This window comes from Papio anubis, chromosome 1 (genome assembly GCF_008728515.1).
Source record: "Papio anubis isolate 15944 chromosome 1, Panubis1.0, whole genome shotgun sequence".
Taxonomy (NCBI): domain Eukaryota; kingdom Metazoa; phylum Chordata; class Mammalia; order Primates; family Cercopithecidae; genus Papio; species Papio anubis.
In genome coordinates, this window is record NC_044976.1 from 179,417,854 (window position 1) to 179,444,293 (window position 26,440).

The following is a 26,440-nucleotide window of genomic DNA, read 5'->3' on the forward strand; positions in this document are numbered from 1 at the left end:
GTTTGCCGTGCCAGCAGAGCCATTCCCCCCATGGCTGAAGGATCCTCACTGGTCTAAACTGGGGGAAAGATACAATAATTAAAGGAACTCATTTGCTCAAAGCAAGAAGTTCTCCCTCCACCCCCTCTGTCTCTCTCTCTGTCTCTCTTTTCCTTTTTTTTTTTTTTAGTACTTTAAACTGTTTTCTTTTCTTTTCTTTCCTTCCCCCATGCACTCTGCTTATGATAGGGAGGAGCAACCCCTGTTGACTGATAACTGCAAATTCACCAGGGCCCATTTGAGACTTAAACAGATCCATGCAGCCTCTGAAATAGTTTTTTTGTCCCAAACTCGATTCCAGGCTCCAGGTTGCGGCCCTAGAAAGGAAAACCAGATCTGAGGGATTCAAAGCCAGGCAACAGGCACAATGTAAATGGGCAAGACCAATTCCTGCCGACTAAATCCCTGCTTCATGAAGGAGGCCATGCTCCATGGCATAGATAAGGCCCAGGGAACCCAAAGTTGCCAACAGTAGTGGGATGGAGACATAAGTGAATGCAGACAATTCCTATTCTCTAGGCCCTCCCTGCTTCATGGGTGCAGGCTGCAGTGACACCCATGGGTGGCGCCTGCCATGGTTACTGGGACTCAGTGACACCCATGGGTGGCGCCTGCCGTGGTTACTGGGACTCGGGGACGAAAAGATGGAAGAGAAAGGAGGACTCCCTGTTTTCTCTCTCCCTTACATCCTGAGTTTTCACTGAAAGAAGGAAAGGAAATGAGGAACACTTCTAGTTTCCTGTCTTTCAAAATGGGCAACCTGCTCTCTTCACCACCCCCAGCTTATACTCCTCTGGAGTGTATGCTGAACCTCTGGGACTGCTTTGACCCTCAGAATCTGGAGGAAAAAATGCCTCATATCCCTCTGCACAAAAGTTTGGCCAAATTATGAAGGATTGGCTTGGTCTCAGGAAGGAACCATTCATTTCGACACCATCTGGCGGTTGGACCTTTTCTGTAGAAAAGGTCCTATCCTGCTTCAGTCTCATGCTTGCCCCCTCCTAGAAGTCCTCCCTGTAGACCCCCAGTCTCACTCTTACCCTCCAGCAGATGCCTGGTGAATTTGGTTTTAATAAGATCCAAGTCCCCTTCTCTCTACAGGACTTGAAGCAAATTAAGGGGGATCTTAGCAGGTTTCCAGATGACCCCGACAGATATATAGAGGCTTTCCAGAATTTAACCCAAATATTTGCAGTCTCCTGGAGAGACGTGATGTTACTTTTGAATGGACCCTGAGGAACACTGAGAAGCAGGCCATTCTGCAAGCGGCAGAGAGATTTGGGGATAAGCTTTGTATCACATATAGCATCAGGGAAGGGGGCAAACTTCATCCAACTGGAAGAGAAGCAGTACAAGTGAATGACCCTAAATGGGATCCCAGTGATGAGATGGGAGACTAGAAGAGGAGACACTTTCAGGTATGCATAATGGAAGGCTTATGTAGGACGAGGACCAAGCCTCTCAATTACAGCAAGCTATCCATGATACACCAGGGATTTAATGAAAATCCCACTGCAGGCTGGGCATGGTAACTCACGCCTGTAATCCCAGCACTTTGGGAGGCCGAGGTGGGTGGATCACCTGAGGTCAGGAGTTCAAGACCAGACTGGCTAACATGGTAAAACACCATCTCTACAAAAATACAAAAATTAGCCGGGCATGATGGCAGGTGCCTGTAATCCCAGCTACTCAGGAGGCTGAGGCAGGAGAATCATTTGAACCCAGGAGGTGAAGGTTGCAGTGAGCCAAGATCATGCCATTGCATTCTCATCTGAGCAACAGAGCGAGACTTTGTCTCAAAAAAAAAAAAAAAAAAAAAAAAAAAAAGAAAAAAGAGAGAGAGAGAAAAGAAAATCCCATTGCTTTCTTAGAGAGGCTAAGAAGGGCCCTGGTAAAGTACAGCTCTCTATCTCCTGATTCTGTCAAGTGACAGCTAACCCCAAAGGATAAATTTATTATTCAGGCAGCCCCTGATACAAGGAAGAAGTTGCAGAAACGGGCCCTGGGATCAGATAGTACTTTGGAGAACCTCCTGGAAGTGGCTGCCTTAGTCTTTTACAATAGAGACAGGGAGACACAAGAAAGAGGCAGAAGCTTTAAGGGCCACCATGCAAGTCCGCAAACCCCAGAATTCCCAGAATGCATCTGTTAACTGCTACAGATGTGGCAAGAATAGTTATCTCTCTTCTAAAGTATGACGGCTCCTGTACAAGGTTTAATTTCTTTCACTAGGGTAAAACAGCTTGGGGTACAAGTTGTTAGTATATTTCACTTCTTACTTCTGTAGTCTTTGGCACTAGATTCTTTCCTTGTATAATACACATGTTTAACCCATGCGTACTTAACCTTATAAAACTTGTTTTTTCTCTCTCACCTAGGCTATCAAACTCCAAATGGTCAGGCAACCAGAGCCTTGGATGATGGCTTCGTTTTTCCAGAGACCCTTAGATAGATCTGGGAGGAATCTGACTTCTGATTTCCCCAAAACAATGCCCCTGTCAGCAGGAAGTAGCTAAGATTGGTCATCATCCATATTCTAATGGCAGTTAGATGTGCCTCTTCAGAGGGGGAAAATGATATGGACTGGAGATAGGGAAATACTGGGCAGAAGAGGGCAGTTCCCTGGCAAAGGCCCTACCCCTAGGCCTGGAAACCCACATTGCTCAATGGGAACAGGCATTCCTGTTTTCGTACCCAAATGTTGCCTTTTGGCCTGCCATGCCCCCCTCCCCGTCCTGTGCCCATATAAACCCCAAACCCCAGGCTCCATGGGCAGATAAACAGAAGAGCAGAGGAGCAGAAGAGTGGCACAGCAGAGAAGGAGAGGAGAGAAGGAGCACCAGAATGTTGAGAGGAGTTCAGCTGGGGACAGTCAGAAGATCATCTCCCCACTCCATCCCTTTTTCACCTCCACCTCCATTCTGCTGAGAGCCATCTCCATCATGCACCATCCTTCAAATCTGTGTGTGCCCTGATTCTTGCCGGACACCAGACAAGAACCCAGGTACAAAGAGGGCACTGAGCTGGTTAACACTTAAGCTGTCTCTGGACGGTAGAGATAAAACGGCACTGTGGCGCACCCACTGGGGCTCTGATAATTGCAGGAACCCACCTGTCAAAGCTACTGTGGGGCTGGAGCCCAGAAGTGCTCGCCCTGGCTCCTGCACCTGCCTGTCTGCATGCCCCTCCTTCTGTAAGGGGTTTGAGCATGCAGCAGCTGAACAGATGAGCCACACCCCTGTTGCACCTTCTGCAGTGGGGCCGGCGGGGGGAGGGGCGTCAGGGAACTCTCCCATTTCACATATACAGACTGAAAGTGGGGGGATGGAAAAAGATATTCCATACAAGCAGAAATAAAGAGGTAAGAATAGCTATACTTACATCAGATAAAATAGACAACAAATCAAAGACTATAAAAAGAGACAAAGAGAGTCACTATATAGTAATAAAGAGGTCAACTTAGCAAGAGGATACAGCAATTATAAATATCTATGTGCCTAACACCAAAGCATCAAAGTACTAATAGATGTAAAAGGAGAGAAAGACCGTAATACAATAATAGCAGTGTTAGAACTGATAAACAAATCCAGTAAAGTTTCAGGATACAAAATCAACATACAAAAATTAGTAGCATTTGTATACACCAACAGTGAACAATCTGAAAAGTAAAAAGGAATCCCATTTATGATAGCTACAAAAATATAAAATATATAGGAATCAATTTAACCAAAGAAATGAAAGATCTATACAAGAAAAATTACAAAACACTGAAGAAAGAAAAAAAAAAGAAGATATACACAAACGAAAGGTTACTCCATGCTCATGGATTGGAAGAATTAATACTGTCGAAATGACAATACTATCCAGAGTAATTTATAGATTCATCCTATCAAAACACCAATCACATTCTTCAGAGAAATTTTTTTAATCCCACAATTTATATGAAATCACAGAAGACCCCCCAATAGCCAAAGCAATCCTAAGCAAAAAGGACAAAGCTAGAAGCATCATACTACCTGGTTTCAAAAGTTACTACAAAGCTACAGTAACCAAATCAGCACCATGGAAACAGATACATAGATCAACGGGACAGAACACAGAGCCCAGATACAAATCCATGCCTTTACAGCCAACTCATCTTCAACAAATGTGCAAAGAAGATACAATGGGGAAATTACAGTCTCTTCATTAAATGGTGCTAAGAAACCTATATAACTGGACAGGCACAGTGGCTCACACCTGTAATTCCAGCACTTAGGGAGGCCGAGGTGGGCAGATCACCTGAGGTCAGGAGTTTGAGACCAGCCTGGCCAACATGGAGAAACCGTGTCTCTACTAAAAATACAAAATTAGCCGGGCGTGGTGGTGGCACATGCCTGTAATCCCAGTACTTGGGATACTGAGGCAGGAGAATCGCTTGAACCCGGAAGGTGGAGTTTGCAGTGAGCCGAGATGGTGCCATTGCACTCCAGCCTGGGCAACAAAAGCGAAACTCTATCTCAAAAAAAAAAAAAAAAAAAAAGAGAAAGATGAGCAGGGTGAATATAGCAATATAGCTTACAATAATCTATTATATATTTCAAGCTAGGCAGAAGAGAAGAATGTTAATGGTTCCAGTGCAAAGAAAAACAAATATTTAGGGTGATGGATCTCCCAAGTATACTAATTTTATCTTTACAAATTATGTGAATGTGTTTAATTGTCACATGTACCCTGAAACTATGTACATCTATTACAGCAGCGTTAAAAAAAAACTTGAAATGGTAAGGTAGCATTTTAAACCCAATGTAGGAGTAATAATATCAAATGTAATTGGACTAAATATGCTTACTAAAAGGCAATTGTCAGATTGGATTTAAATGGAAACAAAAATGTAAGAAACAAGATTAGGCTTAAAAGGGGCTTAGCTTAAATATAAGAACAAAGGGATATTAAACAATAAAAAGATGGGAAAAAAGGTAATGACTATTCAAATGGAGACAAAGACTATAAAGCAGGAAGTGTTATTAGAGAAAAAGAATTATTCTAGCAGGGTTCTGTAATTCCAAATTCGCTTGCATCTAACAATGTAGACTCAAATAAAGCAAAAATTGAAAGTACTAAAAAGATAAATGAAAAAATCCAGAGTGGGAGATTAGTAATGTTCTTCTAACTGATAGAAATGAAAACGAAAACTATCAGTAAAAATACAGAAAATGTGAATGTGCTTAGCCAAATACACCTAACATATACAGAATACTGCACTCAACATTACATGTATTATAGACATTTAAATATAATGAGAGTATCACAAGTAACTTCATGTCAATATATTTGAAATGTCAAATGAAATTGCCAAATTCATAAAATATACAACATACTAAAATGGCATAAAAAGAAACAGAAAATCTAAACAGTCCTATATATTTTGAAGAGATCAAATCTGTGATTAAATTGAGTTTGAGATTGAGGCAAGGGTGTCTCAACGTAATGCCACATCTATCTAAAAAGGTAATGGAAGACCTAGGAAGAGCAATAAGGTAATAAAGGAAAATCAAATATATAAATATCTTAAAAAATGAAACTCTTTATTCACAGAGGACATAATTGTGTGTATCAAAGGAATTTGCAGATGAACTTGTAGAATTAGCTAATTCAGTACAGTTTTGAAACACTGGTCTATTACATAAAAATCAATTATATTTCTATATGCCAGACAAAGTTAAAAATAAAACTTTAAAAATTTATAAGTACATCAGAAAACATCATTTATAAGTGCATCAGAAAACATCAAAGGTCTAGAAATAAATATAATAGAAAATATATAATAATATTAAGTGGAAAACTATAAAAATTATTAGTTTTAAATAGAAATTAATGAATACATGAATAAATGGAGGAATATGCCAAATCCATGGATTAAAAGATATAGCAGGAAATGATGTCACAGAAAATAGCAAAGGAGGGAGCTCCCAGACTTCATCCTCCACAAAAGCAACTAAGGATATGACAAAAATGGTGAGAATCAGAGCTTTGGAGAATTCTTGAATCTAGTCAAGAACTTATGACAACCAGGGAAAGTCTTGGTGAAGAAAGATGAGGATGCATCGTGGTAAAGAAAGTGTGGCATTTTAAATTGTCCACATACCCCCTACCCCCAATCTCCACATCAGTGGTGGCCATGATGACAGCAGCCTATATTGTAATGCAGGTTGCTAGTGCCAGAAGGCAAAATATGAATCTTATTTTCAAAAAATTGTGGTTGTTTGTTTTGACCTAAAGTTATCTGGCTCCCTGAACAACTGACACAAGGACTAGCCTTTATTTTGCCATACTTGGAGTGTTTCCAAGGCTAGGGAGGCTTCCCAAGTGAAATGACTAAAAGAATTTAAGGACACAAGTACTGACCACCACGGCTTGGGCCTAGGGACAACAGTTGGGATAGCATTTGACAGACCAAAAAGCTGGGAAAAGATGAAGTTGGGGAAGGATACATAGGGGGTAATAAGAGTTTTCAAAGCTTGTATGTATACCAGAGAATCAAGAAGTCCATATACATACCTAGAACTGGATGTATGCTCAGAAAAGGCATTAGAAGACCCCAAACTTTCACCTCTGGCCGAAATTTAGTTTCCAGGCAAGCGAGGAGTGAAGGCTAAAGAAGAGTTACATAAGTGGCCTGGCTAGCTACGTGTTGAAAGAGCATCCCAACACAGAGCCAATCTACAAAGACCGGTAATTTATTTTTTTCTTCTTTTGTTTTCTTTTTTGGCTCCAAGAATTTACAGAAACTGTCAAAACACTATATGACCACAGGCTAACAGGACTAAGACTTCAGTGGCCACATATGACAAAGAATACAGACTTTACAAAAATAGTTGAGAAAAGTCACTAAATAAACAACACCAACCCCAAAGGCAGAACAACAAATCCTGGGGAGTTTCTAATTTCCTTGGGAGAATCTAATTTCCACAATTGCTACATTATGATATTAAAAAGTCCAGTCTTCACAAAAAACTATGAGGTACACACACACACACACACACACACACACACACACACACACACACACAAAGCATGGCCCATTCACAGGAAAAAAGAACCAATGGAAATTGTCCATGAGAAGTCCAGCCATTGTACTTACTAGTCTTTAAATCGATTGTCTCAGATATGCTCAAAGAACTAAAGGAAACCATGGACAAAGAAACTTACAAATACCCGGGAGAATGATGTCTCACCAAAAGAGAGTACCAAACTGGCCGGGCATGGTGACTCACACCTGTAATCCTAGCACTTTGGGAGGCTGTAGGTAAGCGATCACCTGAGGTCACAAGTTTGAGACCAGTCTGGCCAACATGGTGAAACCCCATCTCTACTAAAAATACAAAAATTAGCTGGGCATGGTGGTGTGTACCTGTAGTCCCAGCTACTCAGGAGCCTGAGGCAGGGGAATCGCTTGAACCTGGGAGGCAGAGGTTGCAGTGAGCCAAGACTGCACCACTGCACTCCAGCCTGGGTGACAGAGTGAGACACTGTCTAAAAAAAAAAAAAAAAAAAAAAAAAGAGAGAGAGATTACAAAAGGTACCAAATAAAAATTGTGGGGCTGAAAAGCACGATAACTTTGTTTTTTTTAAACTTTTAATTTTTGTGAGTACTCAGGTGTATATATTCATGGGATATATGAGATGTTTTGATACAGGCATGCAATATATAATTGTTACATCATGAAAGATGGGGTATTCATCCACTCAAGCATCTATCTTTTGTGTTACAAACAATCCAATTATGTTCTTTTAGTTATTTAAAAATGTATGATTAAATTATTATTGAAAATAGTCACTCTGTTGTGCTATCAAATACTAGGATTTATTCATTCAAATTACTTTTTTGTACCCATTAACTATCCTTATCTCCCCCTCACCACCCTACACAACTCACCCTCCCCCAACCCCACAACTACCCTTCCTAGCCTCTGGTAACCATCCTTCTACTCTCTATCTCCATGGATTCAATTGTTTTGATTTTTAGATCCCACAAATATGTGAGAACACATGATGTTTGTCTTCCTGTGCCTGGCATATTTCACTTAACATAATGACCTCCAGTTCCATCCATGTTGTTGCACATGATTGAATAGTATCTTTTTATGGCTGAATAGTATTCCATTGTGTATAGGAGCACATTTTCTTTATCCATTCATCTGGATCCATTTCTTTATCCATGTCCATCTTGATGGACATGTAGGTTGCTTCCAAATCTTGGCTATCGTTAACAGTGCTATAACAAACATGGGAGTGCAGATAACTCTTCGATAACTGATTTCCTTTCTTTTGGGTATACCCAGCAGTGGGGTTGCTGGATCTTATGATAGCTCTATTTTTAGTTTTTTGAGGAACCTCCAAATTGTTCTCCATAGTGGTTGTACTAATTTACATTGCCACCAACAGTGTGCAAGGGTTTCTTTTTCTCCACATCCTTGCCATCATTTATTATTGCCTGTCTTTTGGATATAAGCCATTTTAACTGGGGTGAGATGACATCACATTGTAGTTTCAATCTGCATTTCTCTGATCAATGATGTTGGGCACCTTGAAAAGTACATTAATTTTGAGCTAAACGAAAATAAAAACATCACATGCCAAAGCCTATGGGATGCAGTGAAAACACTGCTCAAAAAAAACCTTATAAATGCAGATATTAAAAAAGGAGATACCAAGTAAATAATCTAGCCTTACAGTTTCAGGAACTAGATAAAGAAGAGGATGCTAAATCTGTTTTTGTTGTTGTTTTTTTAGAGATGGGGTCTTACTCTGTTGCTTAGGCTGGAGTACAGTGGCGTGATCATAGCTCACTGCAGCCTCAGCTTCCTGGGCTCAAGCAATCCTCCCACCCCAGCCTCACAAGTAGCTGGGACTACAGGCATGTGCCACTACGCCTGGTTAATTTTTTAATTTTTTGTAGAGGCAGGGTCTCATTATGTGCTCAGGCTGGTCTCAAACTCCTAGGTTCAAGGTATCCTTCTGCCTTGGCCTCCAAAGTGCTGGGATTACAGGTATGAGCCACTGCACCCAGCCAAGCTAAATCTAAAACCAGCAGAAGAAAGGAATAATAAAGACCAGAATGGAGGTAAACAAAATAGGGAGCAGAAGCGTCTACTCTCTGAGAGCAATAGAGACCATCAACAAAAACAACAGCTTTTTCTTTTGAAAAGATAACAAAATTGACAAACATTTAGCTAGACTTATCAAGAAAAAAGGGAAAAGAATTAAATTATTAACACCAGAAATAAAAGTGAAAATATTACAACCAAACTTACAGAAATAAAAAGGATTATAAGAGACTACTATAAACAATTTTATGGCAACAAATTAAGTAATCTAAATAAACAAAGTTCAAGAAATGCACAAACTTCTAAAACTTACCCAAGAAAAAATAAACAGTTAGAATGGGAGATTGAACCAATAATCAAGAACCACCCAACAAAGAAAAGCTCAGGACCTGATGACTTCACTAATAAATTCTACATAACATTTCAAGAAGAATGAACATCAATTCTTCTTAAACTCTGTCAAAATATTGAAGAAGAGGAGATGCTTCCTAACTCATTCTGAGGTCAGCATGATCCTGATAATAAATCAGACAAAGGCAACCCACAAAAGCTATGGACCAACATTCCTTATGGATATAGACACAAAAATCCTCAATACGTATAATGTGAACATATCAAATCCAGTAGAATATTAACAGGAGTTTACACATCAAGGCCGGGCGTAGTGGCTCATGCCTGTAATCCCAGCACTCTGGGAGTCAGAGGCAGGAGGATCACTTGAGGTCAGGAGTTCAAGACCATCCTAGACAACATGGTGAAACCCCATCTCTACTAAAAATACAAAAATTAGCCAGGCATAATGGCACATACCTGTAATCCCAGCTACTCCGGAGGCTGAGGCAGGAGAACTGCTTGAACCTGGGAGGTGGAGGTTGCAGTGAGCTGAGATTGCACCACTGCACTCCAGCCTGGGTGACAGAGCAAGACCTTGTCTCAAAAAAAAACAAAAACAAAAACAAAGAAAGAGAGAAAGAAAGACTCAATGAAAAATAATCATCTCAATTGATGGAGAGAAAGCATTTGACAAAATCCAACACTCTTTCATGATAAAATCATCCAACAAATTAGAAATAAGAAGAAAACATCCTCAACATGATAAAGGGCGAAGTTACAGGAAACATAGTCAATGGTGAAAGACTGAAAGTTTTGCCCCTCAGCTCAGGAAGAAGACAAGGATGTCTTCTTTCACTGTTTCTATTTAGCATTGTACTGGAAGTTCTAGCCAGAGCATTTAGCCAGAGCACTTATGCAAGAAAAGAAAAGAAAAATGTCCATATTGGGAAGGTACAAGCAAAGCTATTTTATTCAGAGGTGACATGTGACACGATCCAATGTATAGAAAATTCTAAAGAATCCACAAAATACTATTAAGCCTAGTAAACAAATCAAGCAAAGTTTTAGGATACAAGTTCGATATGCAATAATCAGTTGTATTTCTATATACTAACAATGAACAATCTGAAATGAAATAAAAATAGATCCACTTACAATAGCATCAGAAAGAATTAAATACTTATAAATGTAATCATGAAAATGTAAAACTTGTAAACTAAAAATTACGAAGTGTTGCTGAAAGAAATTAAAGAAGAATTAAAGAAAAATAAATCCTGTGTTCATAAATTGGAAGATTGAATACGGCAATACTACCCAAAATGATCTACAGATTCAGTGCAATCTCAATCCAAACCCTAATGATTATTTTTTGAAGAAATGGAAAAGTTGGTCCAAAAACTCACATAGAATTGCAAGCTATCCCAAATAGCCAAAACTATCTTGAAAAAATAAAATTGAAGGACTCACATCTCCTGATTTAAAAACTTACTACAAAATACGGTTATCAAAATAGTGTGGTACTAGCATAAAAATAAACATAGAGATCAGTGGAATTGAATTTTGATTCCAAAAATAAAAACATACATATACAGTCAATTTATTTTTGACTAGCATGTCTACACCTTTCAATGGGGGGAAAGAAGAGTCTCTTCAACAAATGATGCTGGATCAATTGACTATCCATATACAAAAGAATGAAGTTAAACTCTTTCCTCACACCACACAAAAAAAGTAACTCAAAATGAATAACAAACTTAAGTGTAGATGCTAATACTTTAAAGCTCTTGGATAAAACAAAGAGGTAAATCTTCAAGACCACGGAATTGGCAAAAATTTTTAAATATGACACTAAAAGCACAAGCAAAAATGAAAGAAAACACAAATTGGACTTCACCAAAATTGAAAACTTTTGTGCATCAAAGAACATTATCGAGATAGTGAAAATACAGCCCACAGAATGGAAGTAAATATTTGCAAATCATATATCTGATAAGAATCTAGTATCTAACCTTTCAGACAAGCAAATGCTAAGGGAATTTGTTGCCACCAGATCTGTCTTACAAGAGGTCCTTAAGGGAGTGCTAAATATGGAAATGAAAGACTGTTATTGACTACCACAAAAGCACACTTAAGTACATAGACCATTGACACTATAAGGCAACTACAGAATCAAGTCTGCTTAATAACCAGCTAATGAGGACAGAATCAAATCCACACCTATCAATATTAATCTTGAATGTAAATAGGCTAAATGTCCCAAGTAAAAGGCACAGAGTGGCAAGCTGGACAAACAAGCAAGACCCAACTCTTTACTATCTTCAAGAGAATCATCTCACATGCAATGATACCCATAGGCTCAAAGTAAAGAGATGGAGAAAATCTACCAAGCAAATGGAAAACAAACAAAAAAGGCAGAGGTTGCTATTCTAATTTCAAACAAAACAGTCTTTAAATCAACAACAATCAAAAAAGACAAATGAAGGCATTACATAATGGTAGAGGTTTAATTCAGCAAGACTTACCCATCCTAAATACATATGTATGCAACCAATACAGGAGGTCCCAGGATCATAAAATAAGTTCTTGGAGACCTGCAAAGACACTTAGACAATCACACAAAAACAGTGGGAGACTTCAACACCCCACTGATGGTATTAGATATTTGAGGCAGAAAACTAACAAACATTTTCCAGACCTGAACACAACACTTGACCCAAATGGACCTAACTGACATCTACAGACATTTTCACCCCAAAACAACAGAACATACATTCTTCTCATCTGCACATGGAACATACTCTAAAATTGGCCACATAAGAGCCAGGTGCAGTGGCTCACACCTGTAATCCCAGCACTTTGGGAGCCTGAGGCAGGAAGATCACCTGAAGTCAGGAGTTCGAGACCAGCCTGGCCAACATGGTGAAACCCCATCTCTACTAAAAATACAAAAATTAGCCAAGTGTGGTGGCGGGCGCCTGTAATCCCTGCTCTTCAGGAGGCTGAGGCAGGAGAATTGCTTGAACCCAGGAGGTGGAGGTTGCAGTGAGCCAAGATCGTGCCATTGTACTCCAGGCTTGGCGACAAGAGCAAGACTCTGTCTCAAAAAAAAAAAAAAAAAAAAAAAAAAAAAAATTGGCCACACAATCAGCCATAAAACAACTCAGCAAACAAAAAACTGAATTTATACCAACCACACTGTTGGCCCATAGCACAATAAAGATAGAAATCACTAAGAAAATCACTAAAAAGATCACTAAAAACCATACATGGAAACTAAACAACCTGCTCCTGAGTGAATTCTGAGTAAACAATAAAATATATATATAAAATATATATCTCCTGAAAAAGATACACAGACACACACACATGCACACACACACACATACACACAGTCTATTATCTATCTATCTGTCTATCTTTCTATCTCTTTTTCATTCCTATCATAAAGAAGGACAAGAAGCAGTTCACATTGATGTAGGAAGGACAGCATATGTATTTACTGTCTTGCCATTATTATATTAACTTTTCTATCCTCTGACATAATGTAATTCAATGGGCCCCAAACCATCTAGATACTATATTAGTCCACATTATCAATAGTATGATATGCATCGTATCACATGTACCATATACATTAGGCAAGATAAACAATAAAGGTTAAGCATTTTTGGGGCCTTAGTAAGACACATATGCTCCAGAGGTGAATAAATCCTACCAAGACTGAATGGTCCACCATATCAGTAAAGGTTCTAGAATCCAGTGTGATCTGGTGCATATTTGGACATCCTCTCCAAAATAAAGGACATAGATTGCATTTCATCTTTCACTACTAAGAAGGAAGCATAAAATCTGGTAGACTTCTTTATGTTTTAGAAACAGCATATTTCACACTTGAAAATACTTTTCTGAAATAAAAGGCTGCCAGATGTTAGGGGGACCCAGAGTAGGAAAGTATTTTTGCTGCAAGTCAAGGTTCTGGTATAAATAGCCCTATCACTTAGGCCATACAACACAACAGAGCCCATGGTTTTAGGAGTATCAGTAGTGGGAAAAGACAATGGAGTTTATGACAAACCTGAAAAGGATAATTTTGGAATAGATCCGTAAAGTTCTGGAGTAAGACCATGTTATCTGCAGCAAAAAACTACACTACTCAAAAAATACTTGAATGTGCTATTGAGCTATGGTAAAGTAAGAGAGCCTGTCCATGTGATATCAAGTGAGCAGAAAGACAGACCTACCCATCTGATATGGTTTGGATCTGTGTCCCCGCCCAAATATCATGCTGAAATGTAATCTCCAATGTTGGAAGTGGGGCCTGGTAGGAGATTATTAGCTCGTGGGACGGTTTCTTATGAATGGATTATCACATCCTTGGTACTGTCCTCACCATCATGAGTGAGCTCTCATGATATCTGATTGGTTAAGTGTGTAGCACGTACCCCTTTCTTCCTTTGGCTCCAACCAAGTGAAGTTCTGGCTCCCCTTTCACCTTCTGTCATTACTGTAAATTTTCTGAGGCCTCCCCAGAAGCCAAGCAGATGCCAGCATTATGCTTCCCATATAGCCTGTGGAACCATGAGCTAAATTAAATATCTTTTCTTTATAAATTACCCAGCCTCAGGTATTTCTTTATAGCAGTGTGAGAATAGACTACTATACCATCATAAGCTGGGTTATTCAAGATCACCCAGTCATAGGTGGCCCAACAGTAATTCATCATAAAATAGAAATGGTACATCTGGAATCAGGCAAGAGGCAGGTCAGAAGGTACAAGAAACTACCTAAGCAGGTGACCCAGACACCCATGTCATTACCACTGTGGCACTGCCACTTCACTGTCTTCACATCTATGGCTGGTCACATTGATGACCAGCTGACAGGAGAGGAAAAAAGCTGAACCTGTTTCATGAATGGACCATCTCAATATGTTGGTGAAAATGAATAGCTGAAGCCCTTCTCAGTGGTGATCCTGAAAGATGATGGGGAGAGAAAATCCCCTGCGACCCCATGAGCAGAACTTTGGGCAGTGAACCTGTGCATTCGTTTGTGTGGAAAGAGAAGTAGCCCAGGGTAAGAACATATACATACTCATGGGCAGTGATGAATGGCTTGGCTGGTAAGCCAGGGGCTTAAAAGGAGGAAGATTAGAATACTGGGGAAGAACAGGTCTGGGAATATACACATGTGGATGGAACGATGAGAATAAACATGATGTGGGAAGATCTTTGTATTCTGTCTTAAAGCCCACCAAAAAACAACTACCATGAAAGAGGCACTAAACAACCAAGCAGACAAAATGACACTCTGCCGGTTGATGCCAGCAAGGCTCTGTCATAAGCCACTCCAGTGCTGGCACAGTGAGCTCATGGACAGAGCTCTAGGTGGCAGCGATGGAGGCTATGTACAGACCAACAGCATGTGCCCATGTTTGAGTGCCAAACACTCAAGTTGCAGGCAACAGAAACAAATGCAGAGCCCCCAGTATAGTAACATCCCTAATAAAAACCAGCCACTTAGTGACAAACTGATTACACTGAACCCCTTCTACTCTGGAAGGAGCAGCAATTTATTTTGACTGGAACTGACATGTATCTTGCCTGCAAGGTCTCAGACAGCATCACCACCTCGGGACTTACAAGTGATTGATCCCTCAATGGGATCTCACATAACATTGCCTCTGACCAAAGGATATACTTCATAGCAAAGAAGGTGTGGCAATGGCCAATGGGTACCATGAGGATGAGATCTACTAATTCTATTTCCTTTGAGAGCTACTGGCTTGATAGAGTGATGGAGCCACTTTTTGAAGGCAAAGCTGTGAAAGCAGCTTGGAGCTACCGGAATACTGGGGGTGAATGATCATACCTTGGGAAAATGAGGCATCATCTTCCAGGATAAATCAAAGACCATTATAAGGTATGTCTTCAGTAGTAGAATACATGGGCCCAGATACCAAGGAATGAAAGAAGTGTTCCATTTACCTCTCAGTATCAGTGACTGACTTAGAGAAATTTGTCATCTTTATACCTTTAGGTTCTGTAGGTCTAGACCAGGGCTGTCCAATAAAAATACAATGTGAGCCACATATATAATCTAAAATTTTCTAGTAGTCACATTGAAAAAGCTAAAAGGAAAAGGGTGAAATTAATTTTAACAGTGTATTTTATTTACCCACATGTACCAGTCACATTTCAAGTGCTCAATGGCCATATGGGGCTAGTGGCTGCTGTAATGGACAGTGCCAGTCTAGAGATCCTAGTTCCTAGAGGCAGAATGCTTCTACTAGTGGAAATAGTAGGTGTTCAGTCGCGTTAAGCTCCTTATGCTGAGAAGTCAGCAGGCAAGCAAAGGAGTCACTGTACTGATAGGGTAATTGATCCTAATCATTAAGATCATGGTACATAGCAGGGATACTGGACAATTCACTTGCCACTCTTGGTATTCCCTGGCCCAATTTGTATGATAGGTTCACAAGTGAAGCAGCCACAGCCTGAGAAGTCATGATGACTAGGGGCTCAGATATCCCAGAGATGAGAGTCTAGTAAGACCCCAAGACCAGCAGAGGTGCTAGCTGAGCATGAGAGGAATCTAGGATGGGGAGCAGGAGAGGAAGAAGAGGAGTATTAGCAATGGTCTTCAGATAAGGTAGAGTAATGTGAGCCTGCCTTTCTCAAATACATTTCCCAGGACAAGAAACCATCAGATTCCTGGAGGAGCTACTCCAAGGTGAGGTGAAATTTCTATACAAAGCAAATGGACAGTAGTGGGTGGTACTGGGTACTACCCAGAATCTCCCTTCAGGGCCAAAGCGCTCATTTCCCTAGATGCCTGAGTGTTTTCTGCTAATGACCCAGAGATGAGGCCCCTTCTGGAAGTTGCTTCAGCCAAAGGAAACTGCCTGGCTATAAACCCTAGGTTATATCCTCCGCAGGGGCATTCACATCTCCTATGGATCAGTGTGGAAGAACTAAAGCTCAAATTAAATTTCTTACCTCACCGAGGGACAACTCTGAAGGGCCACGCTGGCATCAGAGCTTCTCATGGCATCTGCTGAGGCCTGTTGTGATTGCTCCACAGATGAGCATCTGCCTCTCCCCAGTCCTGCCTTCCTCACTCTCTTATAGGTATTATTCCCGAGAGCACTCCTTAACAAACATCCCTTCACAAATCTCAGCCTCCAAGTAACTTGACAGAAGAAGAATCCACATTATTTAAAACCCCAGAGTGAGAACTAGATAAGAAAGTAGAAATGAACAATCTTGACCATCATCACTTCATTCATTTACAATTACATCTTATTTTCAAGATGCCCTTCTATGGTTTTGTAGGAGAAAAAAGACATAGTCATTACCCCCTAACCACCTCTCCATTTCCAACAAAGCATGGTTCCTCCTTTGGCTTATGTTCCTTAAGGAACATAAGATTACAGATGTTCTCTTAGATTTGAAAAAACCTAGTTGCCTTGTCTATCCCTGATTTTAAACACTTGCCTATTTTAGGTGCTTTCTCACAGTATACTTTGTAGTCGTCACTGATCTTCTCTACGGCTATCTTTGGATTCTTGTAGCAAAGCTCCTCAAAGGACATTTTAGTTACGTCTGTGAAGTAAGGAAAACAGAGATAGAGTTTAGTTGTCCAAAGTCTAGGTTCAAAGATTCATATACTTTTGTTGAGGTATTGCCTTTAAAATGCCGGGCGCAGTGGGTCACACCTGTAATCCCAGCACTTTGGGAGGCTGAGATGGGCGAATCACTATGTCAGGAGATCAAGACCATCCTGGCTAACATGGTGAAACCCCGTCTCTACTAAAAATACAAAAAAATTAGCTGGGCGTGGTGGCGGGAGCCTGTGGTCCCAGCTACTCGGGAGGCTGAGGCAGGAGAATGGCATGATCCCGGGAGGTGGAGCTTGTAGTGAGTCGAGATCGGGCCACTGCACTCCAGCTGGGCGACAGAGGGAGACTGCGTCTCAAAACAAAAAAGTTATTTAAAGAGGCCAATAGTGTTTTAATGGGATGTTTACAGAAATAATACAAGTTCCCTAAGCTAAATTATAAGCAAGGAAATAAGCCTCCTCTCCCCTCCAAAATGAGAAGATCCTCTCCTTCTTAAGGAAAACTGACCCATGGAGATTATTTGCCTGAGAGATGCTAGAGTAACCAAGATATGACTTGAAAGAGCTACTATTTTTTAATTCATATATGAGAAGTAACTCATACAAATGAATGGCTTCTCCTGCAAAGCATCCATCTGTTGAGGGATTGAGTATTTGTTCTTTTGCAGAGACGGGATTTTGCCATGTTGCCCAGGCTAGTCTTGAACTCCTAGGTTCTAGCAATACTCCTGCCCTGGCCTCCTGAAGTGTGGGGATTAAAGGCGTGAGACCATACCTACAAATGCATTTCAAACATTCTACTATTGCTTCAAAAAAAATTGAAGCCCCTAAGAATAACAAATGGCAAAGAATATGCTATGCTATGTTTTCCCTTTCTCAGCTCTGACTTCAGGAATTACTTTCAGAATTAACTTACATATCTGAATATTATCAATAGTTACAAATCATTGTCCTTTGGAGTGGATTATTGTTTTCTAGAAAGAGCCATATATCATTTTAAGTTATGCATCATGAATTGAGAGGGAATACGTTTTTGTATCCAAAATGTGGTGAGACAATGAGGCTGAGATAGCAAGAGAAGTTTTAACAATGATCTGGGTAACAGAAGCAGAATAGTAGCACCTTACTTCCTATCGAGGAGAAATATTCATTTGGGTTGTGAGTTCTGGGATTTAGAGTATATCTAAATGCACAGAGTTCTCCTGGAACTCTCTAGGTAGTTCAGTACTTTCTGAAGCTATACTATTTAAGTCTAAAAAGAGTACTGGGGTGTGGACTCGTGAATGTGAGTTATTCTTATGTCATCATCATCACCATCATCATCATCATCATCTTCATCATGTATAATCAAGGGGAATCTGACCATAAGTGTTATGAGCAGTGGATTATTTCTGCAGTGGATCCAGGTTTCTGGTCCTGTATCAATTCCTTCCTTGCTGAGCAACCTTGGGCAAGTCTTTTCACCTTTCTGGAAGTCATGTTTCCCTGTATAAAAGATGATAGTGGTTGGGTATGGTGGCTCACACCTGTAATCCCAGCACTTTGGGAGGCCAAGACAGGTGGATCACTTGAGGTCAGGAGTTCGAGACCAGCCTGGCCAACATGGTGAAACACTGTCTCTACTAAAATACAAAAATTAGCAGGGCGTGGTGGCAGTTGCCTGTAATCCCAGCTACTCAGGAGGCTGAGGCAGGAGAATCGCATGAACCTGGGAGGCAGAGGTTGCAGTGAGGCAAGATAGCGCCATTGCACTCCAGCCTGGGTGACAAAGGGAAACTCCATCACAAAAAAAATAATTTTGTAAAAGTATCACACATAGGCCAGGCATGGTCACTCATATCTTTAATACAAGCACTTTGGGAAGCCAAGACGGGAGAATGACTTCAGCCCAGGAGTTCAAGACTGGCCTGGGCAGCATGACAAGACTCCACCTCTACAAAAAATAAAAAATTAGCTGGGTGTGGTGGTACATGCCTGTAGTCCCACCAACTTAGGAAGCTGAGGTGGGAGCATCACTTCAGTCTGGGAAGTCATGGCTGCAGTGAGCTGTGATGGTTCCACTGCACTCCATCTCAAAAAAAAAGGATAGTATTCTAGCTCTGGTACTCTGTGAGTTTAGGGTACAGCTTGAGACACCAGCCTACCTGGGATTCAGGGCCCTGACTTGGCCAAATGCAAAGAAGGCCCTTTATTAGGCCAGATTTGTGCTCCAAAAAAGCAGTGATAGAGAAAGTAAAGATATGTGCTTTGGAGAGGGACAAGGAGCTTCCATGGAGGGTGCTTCACATTCTTACTGGCTATCCCTGGTGCCCCATAGCCACCCAAAGTAATGCCCATTGCCCAACATATGTGTGGTGAAATTTACCAGCCATGTTTTCTTCTACTTTGGTCTTGATTCCTGGGAAAGAATCTAAGATCCTCAGGATTTAGAGAGAGAGAGTGGAATCTCTATGGTTAAAAAAGAGGGCCTGTTCATGCTAGATTTAAATATTTTATGCCCAAGCATGGCTCTGAGGGGCAAGCATCCAGGGCATCTTGGTTTGTATATAGAGTGCATATTAAAGTTTTAAAAAAGAGTCGGATTTACTTAGCGCCTGCTTGTTATGTAAATACATTACCTCTAATCCTAAACAAATTAGGGGCCATTATCTCCACTGCACAGATAAAGAAATTAGGTTCAGAGAGATAGAGTAGCTTGCCAAAGCTCACAGAGCATATGAATGGTACAACTGAATTTTCAAAGCTTTTGCTTACTCTTTATCCATGTTTTTCAAAGTGTAGGTCATGACTCACAAGTGTGCCAAAAAATAAATGGTGACATTGTTAGCTTTTATATGACATGAAACATAATAGAATAAAGAATGTTGGAGTACAGCATCTTACGTAATAAGGGCAAGTATTGCTTTGGAAATTTTTTTCCATATATATGTGCACACGTATATACTTACGTTTAAGTAATTATGAAGTCAAACATATTTATTGTGGATCAAAGTTTGAGAGATATGCAGTATTCCAACTATCTCAACATAGATAATTAAAGCAGTAAGCTCAATTTGAATAATAATGACTAACATTTACAGTATTGAACTCTTAAGTGATTGTCAAACATTGTACTAATAGCTTTCATAGATGATCTCAGGTCACCTGCACAACAAGTTTGTTGTTATTCTCATTTTACAGATGAGAAAACTGGGGGTCAAAGAGAGGTTAAATACACTGCTCAAGCATACAAGTCAATAGGAGAGCACGGGGGTAACCCCAGACTTCTGGGACAGCAAAGCCTTTTGTTCCTAACGACATCTCTCCACTGCCTGGGTGGGCTGGTGTGTTATGTTAGGGAAGCGGGCGACTGTAAAATATGTTCACAGAAATGCACTTGGACCCTATTCTGGAGGAAATGTGGTGAGGTGGAACATGCTTATCAGATGCATGAAACAAAGTATTCAGCATCAACTGTGGTGATGCTTTGGTGGGCAAGAGTCCAGCTACACTTGAGCACCCTGGCTCCCTCAGATCCAGCAGGGAGCTCCATGGTGAGTCTGTCTGGATTCAAATCCTGACTGCAACTTACTCTGATCCTGGGGAGGTCACATCCTCTCTGTGCCTCAGTTACTTAGTACATACCTCATAGGCTATTTTGATGATCAAATGAGGTAATCTCTGCATTGCATAGTGCTGACGCTTAGTAAATAATTAGTAAATGTTAAATATTATTTTCCAGTTGCCTATATGTAAAGGTCAAAAAAATTACAGTGACTGCTCTGACCTGTTAGAAACACTGGAGATGTCAGCTCTACCTGAAGAGACCCTCCTTGTTTCAGGTCCTCAGTAGCTATCTTTCGCCACTGCATATAGTCCATTTCCTTCATGTCAGCCAAAGCCTGGCTTAACTCTAGAGAATGCTGAATCCTCTTATAAAGAAGAATGTTCTCTTCTTTGCCTATAAATTCTCTTTTATGCTGTCTGGAGCTGATGAACTTATTCTGTGTCTAAGAGAAGAGGGTGAGGGGAAGACTGTATTTGTTACAGGAATTAGACCAGAAGCAATAGTTTTGTAATAACTCAGTGTTCCATGCCTCCCTGTCACACGGCTATTACGCAGGTTGTTTTCATGTGTTAAGAACCATTGCTTCTTTACATGCCAACCCCCACCCTTTTCTAATCGAACTCATTTTCTATAAGGGAGAAATTTTCTATGATTGTGACTTTTTCAAAGTCATCTTATGCACTGAGTCCTTTTCCTTGAGAGGTTTAGCTTTAGAACAATAGGGACCATGCCAATCTTTGGTTGACTCTAGGAAAAATAACAATTTCATTTACTTTAACACATAGGCCTTTTAAAACAGCAATTACTCTCTCTTCTTCCCTCATCCTCATGATTCCTTCCCAACTCAAAGTCCTTCCTACCGTAAAAAGGAGAAACCAGTAGTCCTCTTCATCCAGGAACTCATCATACCAGGGACTCAGCATCTGAAAGCCAAACACAGCCTATGCATTATGAGGTGGATGGTCAGCTTGCTGCATCTTTCCTGAATATGTTCACCTGGGAGCAGAGTAGGCTGAAGATTCTGGGTTCTGTAATTGGGAGATCTAATGGAACAGCAAACATTAGCTATGACCAACTAGGAGGCATTCTTTTATCTCTGAATAGAGCAGCTAACACAGCCTCTCTCTAAGTCTCAGAGAAAAGTACTAAATATTTACTTAAGAAGAGAGATGACAAATAATTTACAGAACTATTACTTAACATCTGCATATTATTTCATTCTTTTCCAAAGTAATATCCCATTTTTTCTCAAAATGGCCCTGAAAATCAAGCGTCTTTCTTCGGTGTGTCTACTCATATCTCCCACACCAACTTACAACAAAACCTGTGAGTTAGTGCTTAGCTAGATATTTTAACCCATGCTCTCAGTTTCACTCATTCATTCATTTGACAAATGCTTTGTGAATGCCTCCTATGTGTCAGGCACTTTACGAATTGCTGGCAATACAGAGATCAACATGCTGCAAGTGTTGGTACAAGGAGCTCAACTTCCAGCATGAACAGCAGCATAACACATGCTCTAACAGGGGTATGAACAAAGCTTCTGATTCAGTCAGGGAAATCCAGGAAGAATTCATAAAGGTAAGGAGGTTTAATCTAATGTGCACGTTGCAGGATAAGTAGGAGCTCATCATAGGGAAGTTGAGTAAAGATCATGCCAGGCAGTAGAAAGAGCTTAAACAAAGGCATGGGGATGGGAAAGAACATGTTTGGGAATGATGAGTACTCCAGTGTGGGCTGAAATGTAGCATTCATGTGAAGAGCCCAGGGATGGGGAAGTGGCAAGAGAGGAAGCAGAGATGCGTTGGAATTATATATAAGGGACTTGAATGACTTGCTGAGTAATCTGGGGATTATTTTGTAGGCAATGAATTGTTGATAGTAATTTTTAAGAATGTAAGATTATCTCCACCAACTGCCTCAATCATGCAGCCAAAAGGTGAGTTTAGGGATATAAATTTTAGTAGCTTTAACAAATCTCCTTGGCTCCTGGGAAACTTGAGTGAAGTATATTCCTGAGACAATTCAGTTCAGTGATTGAATCTGAGCAATATGTAATGTAATATAATGTTACTCATTAATAAGTAACTGTAAATATGCATTAAATATAAATAATAAAAAAGCATGTGTGAAATGAGCACCCTATTAACATCCCGTTTGGTTTAAAAGGTTTATGACTAGGCCGGGCGCGGTGGCTTACGCCTGTAATTCTAGCACTTTGGAAGGCTGAGGCGGGCGGATCACCTGAGGTCGGGAGTTCAAGACCAGCCTGACCAATATGGAGGAACCCTGTCTCAACTAAAAATACATAATTAGCTAGTCATGGTGATGCATGCCTGTAATCCCAGCTACTTGGGAGGCTGAGACAGGAGAATTGCTTGAACCCAGGAGGCGGAGGTTGCAGTGAGCCAAGATCATGCCATTGCACTCCAGCCTGGACAACAAGAGTGAAATGCCATCTCAAACAAATAAATAAATAAAAAAGATTTATGACTCAGGCTGGGTACAGTGACTCACACCTCACGCCTGTAATCCTAGCCCTTTTGGAGACTGAGGTGGGCAGATCACTTGAGACCAGGAGTTTGAGACCAGCCTGGGCAACATGGTGAAACCCCCAGCTCTACCAAAAAATAAAAAACAAAAAAAATAACTGGGCATGGTGGCGTGCACCTGTGGGAGGCGCATGCCACCCCCAGGGAGTACCACAAATTAGCTACTGGAGAGTTCAGGTGGAAGAATCACCTGAACCCAGGAGGTGGAGGTTGCAGTGAACCAAGATCATGCTACTGCATTTCAGCTTGGGCAACAGAGGGAGACTTTGTCTCAAAAAAAAAAAAAAAAAATTAAGACTCTACCTAATAATTAATTGATAAATACATTTATTTCTTAAGAAACAAAGCTTAATAGAGCATTTTCTATTAAAAGAAACAACCAGATATGCATTAAAATAGTAGCCAAAAATAATAAATATGATAAAACAGCATCTAAGAACCCTATAATAGTTTTTTGTTAGAATGTATTAGGATTGTCTTTAGAATTGAGCTTGTCCATCACTTGATAAACTCTCCTGGCCCCTTCTCAGAGCAGTGTGTGATGCAATAGATCAAGGTTCTGCAAACGTTTTCTATAAAGTGCCAGATAGTAAATATTTTATGATATTTACTATAGGCTATATAGTCTATTGCAAGTACTCAACTGTGTAGTTGTAGGACATGGTAGTATGTAAACAAACGGGCAAAGTTTTGTTGCAATAAAACTTTATTTATGGACACTAAAATTTGAATTTCATGTATTAACCATCTGCCATAATATGTTCTTTTTTTGATTTTTTTTCTACTATAAAGAAATGTTAAACCATCCCTAGCTTGCTGGCCATGCAAATACATTTGGGAAGCTGAATTTGATGCCCAGACTGTAGTTTGCTAACCTTGCAATAGACTGAACAGGAATCTGGACACTGGCTCTGCACTTGTCAGTAAATAGCAGTGAGACCTGAGAATTTGACCCATCAGCTGTACAATGAAAGAAGGGATGACAGAACCTCTAATGACTTATTCTAAGGTTATATGTGTCTGAAAAGAGGTCAGAAGAGGATGAACATGTATTTACCTACTCATTACCAGGCGCTGCATGTAGAGTGTCCTTGAAGCAGCCATTATGATCCCCAATGTACTGACGAGAAAACCAAGGATCAGGTTGAGTGATGTCAGCAAGATGGCTGACTAGAAGCCCCTAGCACTTGCCCATGCCTCCATAAACACAACTGAAACAATACACGAATAACTTCATTCTAATAAAAGTAAAAATAACAAAAGGAAAGTGTACATTGAAGTGTACATTGAAGGAGTAACAGAAACCCTGATGAACACAGAAACTCAGGATAGCCACAGAGAGAATGAAAGGAAACACTGGGTCTCCACCACCCACTCCCCAAGCCTAGATCAGCTGGGGACCAGGAGGAACCTCTCCCTATTGTGAAAAGCTAGGCTAGAGGATCTCAGCAGCCCTCATTAACACATTAGACACCTACAGTGCTCACCACTGGGGTCCCCTGCAGTCCTCACAGGCACTAAGCCCAGCGGAGGGAGCTGCCTAATGGCCACACAGCTATGCTCCCCCAAGAGAAGGAGTTGACACTGTGCCCTGCCCCCTGTGGCCTGCAAGACTACTGTGCTATACCATCTTGGACCTGATATTACTGCTGGAATGTATCTTGCTCCAGGGGCAAGCAGCCACAACTTCTCTTCATCCCTGAGGGTAAACTGCTGCCAAACTACCCCCACCTGATGGTCTAACATCCCCAAGCCAAGCTGCAGGCAGCTGTCACACTCTTTCCCTTGGGGCCAACCACAAGTGGAACTGCTCTGCCCACTTCTACCCAACTCCTTCAGGCTGAACATGAAGCTCTACACTGTCTCCTGGGGAAATGGCACTTTGGTAGAATTGCCTCATCTACCACTCTCAGCCGCAGCTGCACTCTGCCCCTAGGGGCCTGAACTGGAATGGCATACTGCCTCCTGAGGAAACACCGCCTTGGTGCAGCTGCGCCATATTTCTCTCCCAGTCACTGCTGAGCCCGGAACCTGTGAACTGAAGCCAAAGTTTCACACGCCCTCCTGGGAAAATGATGCGTTGGTGGAACTCCTCCATCTACCTCTCCCAGTTGCTGCTGTACCCTGGCCCCTGGGAGAACAGAACCTTGGCTGTTCAGAGCCGTCACATCTTCTCAGTGCCTGATTTAAAACAGTGTCCTGCCTTCCAGAAGAGTGGTCATGTACACCAATACCTAAGCTGAGTGGCATCTTACATCCCAGGGAAATAGTGCCTGGGCTACCTGGAATAGTCACACCCCTGGCCCTAAGCTGACGTGGCACTGAGCAGCTGTGCATTCCACGGCTAAGATGGCATAGTACCCCGGGTCCCAGGGACACAGAACAGTGGCTGAGCTGAGGAACCCCACACTACAGGCCAAAAGAATTATAGTATCGTGCTTCCCTGGAGTTGAACTAGCCCTCCAGAGTCCTAGCTGCTAAGACATCCCTTTCACTGTATCCCAAGTATTCTAGGATAGTTGGTGCCACTGTAGCTGGCTTCACAGTATGGGATGCTTCTGAGCCCCACCATCCCAGGGTCCAGAGTCACGACTACATGGTGCCTCATCCCTAGGGACCTGAGTTGCCACTGAGCACTACTGGCTCAGGTTCCCAAACCCACTCTGTGGGCCCAAACCTCCAGAGTACCCCGTCTTCCCCAACGCTGGGCCAGGGCTGTGCTCTGTCCCTCAGGGTAGAATCACAGTTACAACTGAACCCCTGGGCTTGAGCTACTAGGCAGTGCTGCAGAGTCACATATCCTGGCTCTGTGGGCAGCCTACATCCAACCATTCTACATAAGTGAACGTGCACCCCAAGACCCAAGCGCTACTAATCTGTACAACAGACTCCTGTGACATAAGTTTACTTATATAACCAACCAGAACAGGTACCCCCGAACCTAAAATAAAAGTTAAAAAACGAAAATAAGCAAAACAATAGAAATACATGTCTATAAATATTACATATGCATATTATGTCTCATTTGAAATATAATACTAGTATATTTTATGTGTACATAATAGATGTACATTATATGCATATATGTATTCATATACATTATGAAAATTATACATTTATTATATATATACACACATATATTATGTATGTATTTTAAAAATTATTTTTAAGCCCTTTATTAAGGTATAATTGACATACAAAAACCTGTAGAAATTTAATGTATACAACTTAATGTCTTTGAAGATAAGTATACACCCATTAAA

At 40.9% G+C, this 26,440-nt stretch overlaps 1 protein-coding gene across 4 annotated transcripts in view; it reads right to left on the reverse strand.

Moving 5' to 3' along the window:
* The window catches only part of RGSL1 (regulator of G protein signaling like 1), a 104,684-nt gene that overhangs the window by 46,412 nt on the left and 31,832 nt on the right, over positions 1-26,440 (reverse strand). For all 4 annotated transcript variants that reach the window (XM_017951582.3, XM_009192054.4, XM_009192052.4 and 1 more), the window contains 3 exons: positions 21,486-21,548; positions 20,845-21,067; positions 16,955-17,062 (listed from right to left, as the gene is read on the reverse strand). In XM_017951582.3, the coding sequence (XP_017807071.1) occupies positions 16,955-17,062; positions 20,845-21,067; positions 21,486-21,548 (394 nt within the window). The remainder of the gene's footprint in view (positions 1-16,954; positions 17,063-20,844; positions 21,068-21,485; positions 21,549-26,440) is intronic.